The sequence below is a fragment of the Anarrhichthys ocellatus genome, unplaced genomic scaffold (assembly GCF_004355925.1).
Source record: "Anarrhichthys ocellatus isolate YVR2014 unplaced genomic scaffold, GSC_Weel_1.0 scaffold11, whole genome shotgun sequence".
NCBI lineage: Eukaryota > Metazoa > Chordata > Actinopteri > Perciformes > Anarhichadidae > Anarrhichthys > Anarrhichthys ocellatus.
In genome coordinates, this window is record NW_022280041.1 from 11,981,149 (window position 1) to 11,995,623 (window position 14,475).

Here is a 14,475-nt window from a genome sequence, read left to right on the forward strand (position 1 = left end):
ATATATATATATATATATATATATAACTAAATAAAATTTCAACTCTAATATATGACATTGGAGTGCTCTTCAATCTAATTGGTTTAGTTGTCATTATTTATGATCATATTTGGGCCTCGTATTTAGATGTTATGAAAGTGTTTTTATCATCAAATCACAAGTTTCTTTTTGTGTCACTGTTATAAATCTAGTTTGATAGAATCACTTGTTTTCAGCACATTTTTAAGTATCTGCAAGCGGAGGCCATCAAAAAAGAGCAGCAAGACTTTTTGACGGGATGGAAGGGCTTTTTCAAAATGGTGAGATGCTTTTGTTTGCTTGTTTTATTTTAAATGTTTGTGACTTTGACACAGAATTAGGTGACTCATTTCCCAAAAGTGGGTTGTTATCGTTGCTGCTGCAACATGACCATGGCTCTGTTTTGCATGTCAACTGCATATGGCTAATGTGTCGTGTGCTTGTTGCAGAATGTGGGTCGTCAGAACAACGACAGCGACTGCGGGGCTTTTGTGCTACAGGTGGGTTTCTCCAAATGTGCAGCTTGGTTTACTTTCTCTGTATTGTCGTCATTTTGTCCAACGGTCAGTTTTCTGAGCCCTCAGTGTTGATGCTGTTTATACAAACACTTAGCATCGTAGGAACACACGCCTACTGACTTGTGTTGTCGTGACTCTGCTCCTCCTGCGTGCCAATAACTTATTTTTTCTTTCTTTTTTACCCTCCCTCCTCCGCCCTGCAGTACTGCAAGTGTCTGGCCCTAGGTCAGCCCTTCATCTTTGGCCAGCAGGATATGCCGCGGCTGAGGAGGCAAATGTACAAAGAACTCTGTCACTGCAAGCTCACCCTGTGACCCACCACCCCCCCAGCCCCGCCCGCCATCTCCACCTGCTCCCACCCCCAACCCTAACAAGATGGAGGGACAATGATATGACAAGAAGAGGGCAAGTGGAGCAAACGATTGACTGGGGGAAAAAAAGACACACAGAGAGAGAAACTTTTCATTGAAAAAACTTTTTTTTTTCTTCTCTGCAAACATCCAGAGAAACGACTTCTTCTATTGTAGGTGATGTCATTGTTTCACTTTTTTTCCTCTCTCTCCGCTTCCCTCTCCACCCTTTTTGAGAACTCTTGATTTCATTTCCATGTCATGGTTATTCCTTTGTGGTTGACAGAGGCCAAGACTAGCTTCCGTTTTGGGAACGTGCTTACCTTCCATCCTATCGTAGTCCACCTTGAGCATGAAGACGTCTGAAGGATACGGTCCAGATGAAGACTTTGGACCACAGTCGGTCCAACCTGACTACTATTTTCCCAGCCGAATGAATTGAACCAGTCTGCGTAAGCTTGTGGTTAAATAGTACCAGCGGATGTACACGCCTTCCATCCAATCCATTGTGTTGTGTTCCAAGTTTGAAACTCAAAGCAAAAGAAACATAAAATACACTGCCCCATGCTACGGCCAATGTCATGTGTCATGTCGACGAGTCCATCTGTCTAGTCAGCACATAATGTTTGCCACTTTAGTGAGATTTCCAATGTATGATATTCGTTTAACAATTTCCTACAAGATGTTTGGATGGATTTAAAGTGAGAGTGGAACTTAACGTGCTGCCATATTGACATCAGAAAACTCATCCGGAGTGTGAAGAGCCATTCTAGTGCATTTTCCCTTTGTTTTTTTTTTTAAGGGAAAAATGAATTTACATCCATGGGACATGCCACGTATTGGCCGTCTGCCTCCATCACTTGTCCCCAAATAACACGCCTTCATGTGGGAGACTGGATCTGCATCTGCCCAAACCAGCTAGAATGACACATTGGCCCAAAGAAAGGGGTATCTTTACATTGCATTTATCTTTTTTTCCTGTTTTATCTCGTCAGTAAACGTGTTGATATGCTTCTTGCTTTAAACAAAAGATGTTAAAAGGAGGACTACTAATTTGTGTTATTTTCAGGAAAGTACAAAAGAGATCCTGTTGTTGGTATTTCTTTGGAAGTTTGAGAGCCATTTTGGCGAGGACCAGGACAGATGCAGTACGGTCACAACGGAGTTACAGCACCCTCCTTTTCTTTTTTTTCTTTTTTTTTTATAACAAAAAACAAATTTGAGCTGTGTGTGTGTGTTTTTTTTTTCTTTTTTTTTTTTTTCTTCCCAAAACAGGAGTTGATGCAACAGACTTGACAGTTTTATATATCTTCTACAATGCATTATGGCTGCTGAAAATAAAAATATGCGGCAAACAAGGGATTGTGCGTTTGATTAATGCAACTGGACGGGCTGACATGATCTACATGTTATCCATCGAACATTTATTCGCTGTTCTTAAATATACACTTAAGAATTTCATTTTCATGCCACTTTAATTTATTGTACTTTTTAACATTTATCTGACAAGTACAAGCTACTTTTCAAGTGAAGACTTTACATAAAAAAACACATGATGGCCATTTAAAATATGATGCATTGTTACCAATTAAACGACCCAACAATATATGTATTACAATTAGCTCCAACTAAACCAACTTCAACAGTGGAATGCTACACTACACATTAATTCATTTGAAAATACAGAATGTTAGTACCTGTGATACTTAAAGTACATTTAGCTAATAACACTTTTTTTAAAAAAATTTTTAATTACATGACATTTTAAATCAAGGACCAAGTGTGGTTTCGCTACCTTTGCACTATGCCTGTTTTCAAAATCCAGACACGTTATTCCTAGATAGTCCAATAATATAAATTAACATGAACTCAAATCTAAAAACTATAGACATGGATATACAGATCTTGCTTGGACACTTTGACCTCTGTATTTCTGAAATCCTGGCTCCGTCCGTGAGTTCAATTGTCATTAATTAGGATATTAAATCCAAGTTGGAACAACTGCTCCAGTAGGAATAAGTGGGTCATGTTCTATAAAATACAGCACTTCACCCTCATAAATTGTGATGAAATATGCTACAGATGACTACACTGTAACTCATGCAAACCTTTGATCCAAACTGTTTCACATTGTCCAGATTACATCCTTGGCTATGAGATGTGTCACTAATCTACAAGAAATGTGATTCAGACATGGTCTGTATAAAAATGTGTTCAGAAGAATACAGAAAAATCTACCGTTGAGAAGGGTCTTTTCTCCGCGTTGACGAAAGGCTGAACTAAGAATGGGGGGCTTAAAAACAAATACCAGCGTAGCGCGGGTTAAAAAAGCGTTGTTACCTTTGTAAAGTTTCCTTATAAAAGTTAAACACCGCCCCCCTGGCATGCTAACAGCGAGTCAATCGTGCACTACGTTAGACTCGACGCCCCGCCTACTTATATATGACGTACAAACTGACCAATTACTAGTGTCCGTGGGCGGGACTACGGCTAAATGACGGCGGTTTGTTGCAATGAGAAAGCCTTTTTGTGTGTTGTCAACGTATATAAGAGATCTCTGCCGCAGTTTCTTTCTTTGGAATAATGTCGGCTGAATATGATAATAGGTAAGGAAAGGTTTTATGGTTTTACCGGCATTCGGAGGTTCAGAATTTCAGTAATTCATTTTTGTCGATACGTTAGTCTTTGTTATCGATGAATCTTGTGAAAGTAGACTTTAATCGGAGCATCTTGTGATTTATGTGCTCTACTAAGGGTTAGGCCTGTCGATAGCCTGCCTCGGACCAAGGTCTTCACATTTCATTAAATTATACGGCGAACTCTCATTACATGTTGCCATTTTACGTTGAATGTCTATATGTTGCTCCATAAATTGTTAAACCGTTAATTTGGCGGCACAATGGTGGCGTTTGAGCTGAACGGAGCCGAGGAAAATTAAATGTCAACCGGCGCCTCGGGAAGCACGTGAATGCGCTTGCTTTAGGCCTTCATTTTATTCTTATGTTGTTTCCGTCGGTCCTAGCCTGTTAATAAAGTAATTGTTTTATTGTAATGGTGGAATTTGCGGTCTGTGATATAGCAGAGGAAGGCACTTTGAGGTATGTGGGCGGAAATGTTGAACAATTTGTTCTTTTTGTACGACGGGCGCACATGGCCGCAGTAGTGCTAACTAGGGCTCGGACAATGCCGTTAGCGTAGGCCGCTAACTGCTGCTGGGAGAGGTTAGTGAATGCTAGCGTGATAGCATATGCTACCTCCGTGAACAAATAGGTGATATGTGTCCGTACACGTATCGGTAATGTGTTTCGCTGACTGGACAAGTCTGATAAAAGGCCACATACAAACGGGCCTGTTAGCAGTGGCTATGGCAGACCGGGGGCCACTGCCAGCAGAGCATTTTTAAAATAGTATCACCATCTTACCACATTTTAGTATTAGAACCATGTTTTGGACGTAGTATTCATAAGTCGTATTATATACAATTAGCCGACATTTTAATCTGCTAGTCCGCTATTCCAGTCGAATCGCTTCCGACTGTTGCACCCTACTGGAGGAACGACCATCTTGAATGTAGTAGAAGTGAAGTGCAGTAGAAATGGCGGACGCGTGTAAAAAAAGGCGTTTGCTTAAAAGCACGGATAGCAGTTCAGTTAAAGCGGTTTCAGTGTTTCGGAAGTAGTATGTGAAATACTTGAAGAATATATAGGTGTCTGACAAAATTAAACGTGATAACGAGAAAGTATGTATCGTGTAATTTGGTTTCGGCGAAGAGTCGGGGAGCATGGCAATGTTCCTTTAAGCGGATTTTTATTAATCACCTGCATTCCGAAGCTTTTGATTATTGAAATGGTGATGGAAATTGTATTTTGGTCTGGAAGAAGAAATGACAATGACTTTATGGTCTTCTCGTTCACAGAGACAATGGCCCGGAGGGCATGGAGCCAGATGGCATCATTGAGGTGAGTCCCCTACAGTAACAGTGGTACTGAACATGTTTTACCCATCTAGTTGTAAGGTGTAGAACAATTGTAAATATAGATGTGTGATGGAGCAGTTTGTTGTGACAATCAAATTTGAGCCCACAGCTTTCAATGTCATGTGTTTGTCTTTCCACCTCCAGAGCAACTGGAATGAGATCACAGACAGTTTTGATGAGATGGCCCTGCGCGAGGCTCTGCTCAGGGGAATTTATGCCTATGGTTTTGAGAAGCCCTCTGCTATCCAGCAGAGAGCCATTATGCCTTGTATCAAGGGTAAGTAAGGCTTCTCACTGGAGACTTCATCATCGCAGCTTCTTTCCTAAACACACCGTACCTACAATAATGACAAATATTGTATTCACTCCTTGAGTTAACTGTGTAACACTGCATTTATTCTTGCGAAACTCTCACTTAAAAAGCCGTTTTACCGAAGTTTTTTTTGTATTTCTCAGTGAGTCAAAGAATAACCAGATCAAGTTATACAAAAATAAGCTGCCAGTTGCCTGAATAAAAGCAAGCAACCTTATTTTAATTTCAAAATAAAATGTACACTGAAACACAGGCATTATGACCCACTGTCCTAACTGACACTGATATTTATCAAACGATAAGAAGGGAGCAAATATGACTTCTTCTTTTTTTGCCGCCAATACTAATTGCAGATCATTGATGATCCATGTTGTTATGTTATATTATGTTTGTTTCTTAATGTAGACCTTTGCTCTCCTGTCAATTTAAACACAGATTGGTTGTTTACAATGCAACACAATCAGAGATCGTTGACTAGAAAAGCATGAATGCTGAAGTCCTGATAACACATTTTACTGAATATTTGGGGGAAACGATGGTCAGTAAAACCGTTTCACTGTGATGGTTGATGTTAAACTGATTAATCCAAGGGTCACATGCTTGCTGAACCTTGGGGTGGGATTTGTTTGCTCTAATCTGTGCCAACTCACACCGTCTGGTATTTATTGTCAATGTATACTGGGCTGAGGAAATCACCTGAGCACCTTGGGTTGATAAAACCATCACCATCTTGCAGTTAATCAAGTGAGGGGACGGATCAAGGCAGTTTTATATTCCTGTTTAATCTTTTTACTACTGTTTTTGTCTTTAGGATATGATGTGATCGCTCAGGCCCAGTCTGGCACTGGGAAGACTGCCACCTTCGCCATTTCCATCCTTCAGCAGATTGATGTGGAGGCGAAAAGCACCCAGGCTCTGGTCTTGGCTCCCACCAGGGAGTTGGCTCAGCAGGTAGGCTAATGTCACATTACACAAACAGTGTGGGCAAAACCTGCAGAGAATTGTACTTTAAAAAGTTTGTTTCTGGCGATTTTGCCTAATAAACCAATGGAAATATTTGCTTAATTTCAACAAATCTGACAATGTTGTATCGAAAATCTCAAAGTATTGTGCTCCGTTTACTGGCAGTCAAACATTTAAGAAACCGTTAAGTAGCTGGCTGCTTTTCATGTCACCCTGAGTAGTTTTGTAGTTGCTGTTAACATGAATCACATTGCAAGGTTTCATTTAGTTCAGTTGAGAGCCACAGGCTTAACCGGTTTTGCAATCAATCTGATGGACAAACTGTTTTCTTCAAACTTCCTCTCCAGTAGTTCCTCAGTACTGGGAGGTCAGTCAAACTGCATCACATCTGACTTTTTTGTTTTGCCAAATTATAGTTATTAATATAGTTTATGACTTGGAGCTATTATATCCCCGAAGAGAAATATTTAAACCAGATTCAATTATTGTGCATCACGCATACACACTAATGTCGCCTGCTTTTTAGCAGGTGTTAGGGTTGCCACATACTTCTCCCAGCTACACGTCTGTTTCAGGTGTGGATTAAAGTAGTAACTTGTAATAGTGCATGCTGCCATGTTTGTTTTACCTGTGGCTCAGAACATGCGGCAGTGCTGTACCTAATTACCCACGTTAAATGAATAATTTTTAAACATTATTCTAAACCATGAATTTGAATTAATTGATAATCTATTGCCCAGCTCTAGCTGAGCCGTATGCACAGTATTGTAGTCCATATGTGCTTCAAATGATTATTTTTTTGGCCTATGGCTGTAAAGGTGGATCAAATGGTGAAGCATGCTAAAGGACTGCCAGAAAAATGTATTGGGGCTTAAAAAGTAATCATAACTTGTTTGAGCTCAGTTGAATATGAGGTGATGGGCCATAACATACCTAATGTCTGTCCGTTAATACTAATGCATGGTGACAGCCACTAACAGTCAGGAGACCTGCTGTATAATGATGAAACCCATGCGTGTCAGCTGACTCTGTAAACCGCTGCTGTGTTGTTGCTCTGGTCGGCGTTTTGTCGGCCCGAGTCCTCGGCACAGCGGGGCTACAGAGACGTGATCAAACATCACTACTCTGAATACAGCACCCGTCCCACTTCTTAAGGCGTCATCATCGGCATACTTGTGTATCAAACATCTGGAGGGTTCTCAAGAGGAGAAAGTAACGAATTATGTGCCCAATCTACTAATGTCTTGTTCTGATTCAATGTGCTGCGTTTGGTTTCAAATTAAAACCACTGCTTGCACAGCACCATGCACCAGTCGTATCATAGGTAATGACTTCTTGTTTTATGGTTAACTTGCAACAGTAAGATCATGTATACAGACGATTAACCCTGATGGAATGAGTCTTGATATGCTCAAAACTAGGGCTGCATCAAATTTCTGTTTTAAATATAGATTCAAAGGCTATTGGTGTTTTGAAATGATGCTCTAAATGTTAGTCATATTTTAAGATGTCATCCCTCTTGGGAAACAAAATTTATGAAGCACAACCCTCAATTTCAATAGTGATTTTTCAGGTTAGGTTGAAGTTAACTTCACTTCACCTCTCTCTTCTTTTCGCCGTGTGTGGAACAGAGGATAAAGATTATGGTGTGAAATTATAGCAGCAGGTGCTCATAATTCTATGAATATAGGGGAAACTGATGCGTGTAGCTTTATCTGTAACTGCGCAAAAATATCAGGTTTATATATGATGGACAACATTCAAATGTTTTTTGAAAATGTGTTATGAATGAATCTCTGATCTATTCGATACAGCACCTCAAAACCACTTAAAGGATCATAATTTGAATATTGGTGTGACTCATGCAGTTAAGCTGCACTGCCAAAGCCAGACATGACAAAGGTCTACCTGGGAGAAAATAAGTACAACATAGAGACAAACGGTAAAACCTCAGGCAACATATGATGTGCTTTGTTTGAGTGTTGGCAATTCATGGATTTACAGTTTTAGGCCATTTATAACTAACATATGTTTCTTTGAATTTTTTTTTTTTTTTTTTTTTTTTTTTTTTTGTGAAATTCAGATCCAGAAGGTGGTGCTGGCCCTAGGTGACTACATGGGAGCCAGTTGCCATGCCTGTATCGGAGGGACCAACGTTCGCAGTGAATCCCAGAAGCTCCAGCTTGAATCTCCTCACATTGTGGTGGGAACCCCCGGCCGTGTCTTTGACATGTTGAATCGCAAAAACCTCTGTAAGTTCCCACAGAATCTGTTTCTCAAATCAATTTACAGACAATTGACTCATATTATTTATATAACTATGGACAAATACTCTGAACATGCAATTCTAGAAATGTGGCCTGCTGCATGGGGAATTGAGTGGGAGAGAAACTTGTGAAATCAGTTAGTCACTCCATGTGCGCTGAATAAAACTCTATTGTTGATCAGAGGAGACCTGCTGTATAATGATGAAACCCATGCGTGTCAGCTGACTCTGTAAACCGCTGCTGTGTTGTTGCGCTGGTCGGCGTTTTGTCGGCCCGAGTCCTCGGCACAGCGGGGCTACAGAGACGTGATCATACTTCACTACTCTGAATACAGCACCCGGCAGCAATCAACACTGACCAAGTGCATGAGAGCATTAAACATGTGTTCTGATCCATTTATGCCATTTTCCTGCAGCTTCCAAGTTCATCAAAATGTTTGTGCTGGACGAGGCTGACGAGATGCTTAGTCGAGGGTTCAAGGACCAGATCTATGAGATTTTCCAGAAACTTGCAAGCAGCACACAGGTAAGAACTAAGCATTTACATCAGACTAACAAATGTCAGGTTTGTGTGCAGTCCAGGGTTCCCTCTCCTCCCATCTGTAGTGTTGGTGAAGGACTGAATGTTCCTTGGTAGAGAAGCCTATCTGCCCTCCACTGTAGCGGGGCTCAAGTCCTTGACTGACAACTAATTGGCGGATTACACTCAGTCTTACCCTTCAAATGTTTAGATTGTATATTAAGATGACTGGATCCACTGATCAGCTGAGTCTGAAGTTCTAACAGTCTCCCTCGTCTGTGTTCAGGTTGTCCTCCTGTCGGCCACCATGCCAGCCGACGTGTTGGAAGTCACAAAGAAGTTCATGCGTGAACCTGTCAGGATCCTGGTGAAGAAGGAGGAGCTGACCCTTGAGGGCATCCGTCAGTTCTACATCAACGTGGAGAAAGAGGTGGGGAAACGGTTTCTAGTTGAAATGGAGTTTTGTCAGCAAACATGAGTCCCCTGTGTTGTTTTTGATAGATGTAGTTTGGGTTGCTGTTTAACTGTTTTGTTTTACTGCTTAAGAACCTCTCAGTAAGCACTACAGTCCAAACGTTAGTTTAAGCTAGTTGTGCTAGCAATTGACGATGGGCAACAGAGTGTAATGTGCCCAGATGTACAACGTGCTTGAGACTGCTGTGTCTGACCTGGTGATGGTCCTCAGGAGTGGAAGCTGGACACGCTGTGTGACCTGTACGAAACCCTGACCATCACACAAGCGGTCATCTTCATCAACACAAGGAGGAAAGTGGACTGGCTGACCGAGAAGATGCACGCCAGAGACTTCACCGTGTCTGCTCTGGTAAGGGCCTCCACCTATCTAACCATCATTTAGAGTTGTTTAACAAGATAACATTTTTTAAATTGGGATTTTGCATGTTTACTTGAGCCTGTAAAAGCCCTGTTATTCTCGGGTTAAGGCTATAAACTACACGGTTGTAGGTAAAAGAATGCAATGACGTCAAGGAGTGTGAAAAACCCTGATTGTGTCCAGTGCTGTGGCTGTTCTAGATGTGTAACACACGTCTTTGTCTCACTTGTATGCGGCTCTCTCGTCTTTCAGCACGGTGACATGGACCAGAAGGAGAGAGACTTGATCATGAGGGAGTTCCGCTCTGGCTCCAGTAGAGTCCTCATTACCACTGACCTGCTGGTACGTACAATATCTGCTTTTTACACCGACAATCTCAGACCAGTACTGTGTGCAGTCCAGGGTTCCCTCTCCTCCCATCTGTAGTGTTGGTGAAGGACTGAATGTTCCTTGGTAGAGAAGCCTATCTGCCCTCCACTGTAGCGGGGCTCAAGTCCTTGACTGACAACTAATTGGCGGATTACACTCGGTCTTACCCTTCAAATGTTTAGATTTTATCTTCTGACTGGTACACAAGAATCTAACTAATCTACTTACTAGTAGTTGCTGCTGATCAATCTGGAAGTCCAGAGTTCTTGAACCACTCCAGGGATTGATTCCTTTTTTCTTTATAGATTCAGTTGTTCTGAAAGTGTGTGCAGCTGATTGACATTTTGGCTGTGTTCAACCAAATGGTATGAGATTAAAACGTACTGTAGACTTTGGGTCAGATGAGGTTCTTTGTGGTTCACGTGGTCTGGATGTCGACCTGAAACAGAAAAGTCTCTGCTTGACCTCAGTCCTGTCACTCCTCTGTACTGTATGGATGCTAATGGTGGCTCTGCTCCTGCTCAGGCTAGAGGTATTGATGTCCAGCAGGTGTCTCTCGTCATTAACTACGACCTGCCGACCAACAGGGAAAACTACATCCACAGGTAAGACGAGACCTGCAGTGCAAAGAACAAATTATCTCAGTCGCAATCCATATATCCTGGGAGCGTTTCCCATCCTGTGTGACTTGTTCTCGAAATACTCTGGCTGTCTGGAGCTGCCAGCGCTTTTCTTAGTACGATTTATTTATTCAATTATTTTCCATCAGGATTGGTCGGGGTGGTCGTTTCGGCAGGAAGGGAGTTGCCATCAACATGGTGACCGAGGATGACAAGCGGACCCTGAGGGACATTGAGACATTCTACAACACCACCGTGGAGGAGATGCCCATGAATGTGGCCGATCTCATCTAGAAGACTCCACGTGCCCGTCGTCCACCCTCTCCCCACTCTTTTTAGCAGTAAAAACCTTGTTTTCTTATACGATCTGAATTCTAAGAACGTTCTTTTGCTAAATTCCACCATGACTTTACCCTTTACATTCTAAGGGAAGGAAGAATGTGGCCATTGTTCCTCCCTTACCGTTGACATCATTTTTTGGAAGGATGGAATTACTGACCTGCTTCATCTGCTTGCCAAAATCCATTACCCCTCATTGGCACCTAAATTCTTACTTTAGCTAATCCCTCTAAATCTTAAAGCATTCATTTCGACATTGATGTTTTTGCAAACAAAAGGACTTTTAACCTCCAAACAAGCAAGTTTGTAACTGGTTCCTACACATGCAAAACATAACCGCGTTTCCAAAAGCGCATTTAAAAAAAAAAAAAAAAAAAAAACAACAAAGTTACGGTTTAAAAATATTCTAGTTCTGTCAGCAAAAGCTTCAAAAAACAAATGTGTACCTCGGCTTAATTGATAACGTGCACGACGCTAACCCAAAGCTTTTGTGAAATGCGGCTATAATTTGCACCCGGACATGGAGTGGCTTAGACTACAGTTCAGTTTGGACTCAAACGCACCGATGCTCTAAATGAAATGGGAAGCGCTGCATTTGACCAGATCAGTATTTAAGCAACTTTCAGTGTACTGAAAACAGCCTTTTAACTCCCATCCATGCTCATGTTAAGAGGTTTCTGGGGCTAGAGTACACAGGGCATATTCAATAAAAAGACCTATATAGTAAAATCCTTCATGAATGAGTTGTTTACCGTTTTGATCCTTTTACTGCTGTTTCATATATATATATTATATTTTTAATTGCTATTGTACATAGCGCTTGACTTGTACAGTCACGTGTGCAGTAGCATTCAGTTGAAGACTGACTGGTGGCCACAGACGTTCGGAGGCAAAAACAACGGTGAGTTCTGTGGAGACTTTGCCTCTCGACCCTGACAACCTGGTTGGATTTTCATCTCTTTTGACATTATTGTTCATTTAGATTTTATTTTTCAACACAATATTGGATTTTTGATACAGTGGCAGGTGTCTTTTTGTAACCTACCTCGCCAAAAATGTTACGAGTGGGGGTATCTGATATGAAAGGACCAAACTACAGAAGTATATAGAGATCCCCTCTCTCTGAGCTATCATTACAATACCTGTCATCGTGGGGTTTGGTGTGTAGAACAGTCATGTTTTGAGGTGTATAGTCAGTGCTATTTTTTAAAGATGACTGCGGAATTGTTAACATTTTTGAGATAGAAGCATCACGTTTTCTACATTGGATTCTGTATAGTATTTATTTTAATGGTCTTTAAAAAAAAAAAAAAAAAATAATAAAGGTTTCTCCTCCATGACAGTGTAAACTGGCCTCTGCATTGTTGAATAGCATGAACCCCGTTTGTGGCCAACCCCTTGGTGGAAAGGCTGGTATTTAACGGAAATGCCCTATAAGATGACAGCTGATGCTCTGGCTCTAATGGACCGGCACGTACCTGTGCCGGTAAATCTGTCGCTGATTGGCCGCTGAGAGCGCGAGGTTTGGTTCAACTACCCCTATTGACAGACAGCCGTGCCCACTGAGGTCTAATATTTATTCCCGCGTTTTTTCTGTTTCAGTTGGTTAAAGTGTTTGACTGCAGGTCTGAAGGCACCGTTAACTCCTAACCACGTGGTGTTTATTTTTTCTGCTCTGCCATTACAAGCCTCATCTTAAAGTAGCAGTCTTCATCCTGGGCTCCATCTAGTACATTCTAGCATGTCATTACCTTCTTATATACACTCTATGGTCATTACTGATTGTCTTTACGCAATAAACATTTAATTGTATATCGGTGTCATGTCCAATCAGTCACGTGCGCAAATACGGTGCAAATTCTCTGCGCTTTTGAACAGAAGCAGTTTGACTGACGTCTGATCTATGAAGACTGGAGTAATATTTGTTTTTACTATCAACTTCGTGAAAAAGAGTTTAAAACACCGTAGACATACAGTACATTTATATCTAGCATATAACTAGTGTCCGTGTTTCCTTCCTGTCATATGATCAGCTGTTAATGTACAACAGGAAATGAACACATTTAGAATGTTAAGCCGATGTTTGAAATTATCTATACATTTTTGCAATATAAAGATTTAGAAGTATGTTTATATACACTCAGCGGCCACTTTATTAGGCACAACTGTTGAATTGCTTGTTAACACAAATGGCTAATCAGCCAATCGCATAGCAGCAGCTCAATGCATTTAGGCATCTAGATGTGGTGAAGAGGACTTGCTGAAGTCCAAAGCGAGCATCACAATGGGGAAGAAAATGGATTTAAGTGACTTTGAACGTGGCATGGTTATTGGTGCCAGATGGGCTGGTCTGATTATTTCAAAAACTGCTGATCTGGGATTTTCACCCACAACCATCTCTAGGGTTTACAGCGAATGGTCCGAAAAAGAAGATATCCAGTGAGCGGCAGTTGTGTGGACGAAAATGCCTTGTCAGAGGAGAATGGGCAGAGTGGATGGAGATGATAGAAAGGCAACAGTAACTCAAATAACCACTCGTTACAACCAAGGTATGCAGAACACCATCTCTGAACGCACAACACGTGGAACCTTGAAGCAGACGGGCTACAGCAGCCAAAGACCACACCGGGTGCCACTCCAGTCGGCTAACAGGAAACTCAGGCTACAATTCACACAGGCTCACCAAAATATGACAATAGAAGATCTGAAGAACATTGCCTGGTCTGAGTCAATTTCAGCTGCGACATTCAGATGGTAGGGTCAGAATTTGCCGTAAATTACATGAAACTATGGATCCATCCTGCCTTGTATCAGTGGTTCAGGCTGCTGCTGGTGGTGTAATGGTGTGGGGGATATTTACTTCGCACACTTTAGGCCCCTTAGTACCAATTGAGCATCTTTTAAATGCCACGGCCTACCTGAGTATTGTTGCTGACCATGTCCATCCCTTTATGACCACAGTGGACTCATCTTCTGATGGCTACTTCCAGTAGGATAGTGCACCATGTCACAAAGCTCAAATCATCTCAAACTGGTTTCTTGAACATGACGATGAGTTCATTGTACTCTAATGGCCTCCACAGTCACCACATCTCCATCCAATAGAGCACCTTTGGGATGTGGTGGAACGGGAGATTCTCATCATGGATGCGCAGCTGACAAATCTGCAGCAACTGCGTGATGCTATCATGTCAATATGGACCAAAATCTGTGAGGAATGTTTCCAACACTGTTGAATCTATGCTACAAAGAATTAAGGCAGTTCTGAAGGCAAAAGAGGGTCCAACCCGGTACTAACCTTATAAAATGGCCGGTGAGTGTATATATATATGTATGTATATATGTATATATGTATGTATGTATATATATATATATATATATATATATATAT

The 14,475-nt window shown here is 41.4% G+C and overlaps 1 protein-coding gene, 1 long non-coding RNA gene and 2 other non-coding genes across 4 annotated transcripts; all 4 read left to right on the plus strand.

Moving 5' to 3' along the window:
* Positions 1 to 49: 49 nt before the first annotated feature.
* On the plus strand, positions 50 to 1,638 carry LOC116385775 (uncharacterized). The gene is made up of 3 exons (XR_004212902.1): positions 50 to 299; positions 468 to 518; positions 740 to 1,638. It is a non-coding gene; the product is annotated as an uncharacterized LOC116385775 (long non-coding RNA).
* Positions 1,639 to 3,431: 1,793 nt separating this feature from the next.
* eif4a1a (eukaryotic translation initiation factor 4A1A) lies at positions 3,432 to 12,433 on the plus strand. Its single transcript, XM_031851261.1, has 11 exons — positions 3,432 to 3,492; positions 4,803 to 4,845; positions 5,007 to 5,139; positions 5,987 to 6,126; positions 8,222 to 8,390; positions 8,821 to 8,930; positions 9,211 to 9,354; positions 9,610 to 9,747; positions 10,009 to 10,098; positions 10,651 to 10,730; positions 10,895 to 12,433. Exons 1-11 carry the CDS (start codon positions 3,470 to 3,472, stop codon positions 11,037 to 11,039), a joined length of 1,215 nt encoding a protein of 404 aa, XP_031707121.1. The 5' UTR covers positions 3,432 to 3,469; the 3' UTR covers positions 11,040 to 12,433.
* On the plus strand, positions 7,133 to 7,271 carry LOC116385849 (small nucleolar RNA SNORD10). The gene has a single exon (XR_004212911.1). It is a non-coding gene; the product is annotated as a small nucleolar RNA SNORD10 (small nucleolar RNA).
* On the plus strand, positions 8,599 to 8,737 carry LOC116385848 (small nucleolar RNA SNORD10). Its single transcript, XR_004212910.1, has one exon. It is a non-coding gene; the product is annotated as a small nucleolar RNA SNORD10 (small nucleolar RNA).
* Positions 12,434 to 14,475: the final 2,042 nt, after the last annotated feature.

Bases quoted from the DNA above. Each gene is read 5' to 3' on its own strand.
- eif4a1a (XM_031851261.1), top strand. From the start codon at position 3,470: ATGTCGGCTGAATATGATAATAG. The intron at 3,493-4,802 runs GTAAGGAAAGGT...TCTCGTTCACAG, and splicing joins TCGGCTGAATATGATAATAG to AGACAATGGCCCGGAGGGCA. The intron at 6,127-8,221 runs GTAGGCTAATGT...TGTGAAATTCAG, and splicing joins CCAGGGAGTTGGCTCAGCAG to ATCCAGAAGGTGGTGCTGGC.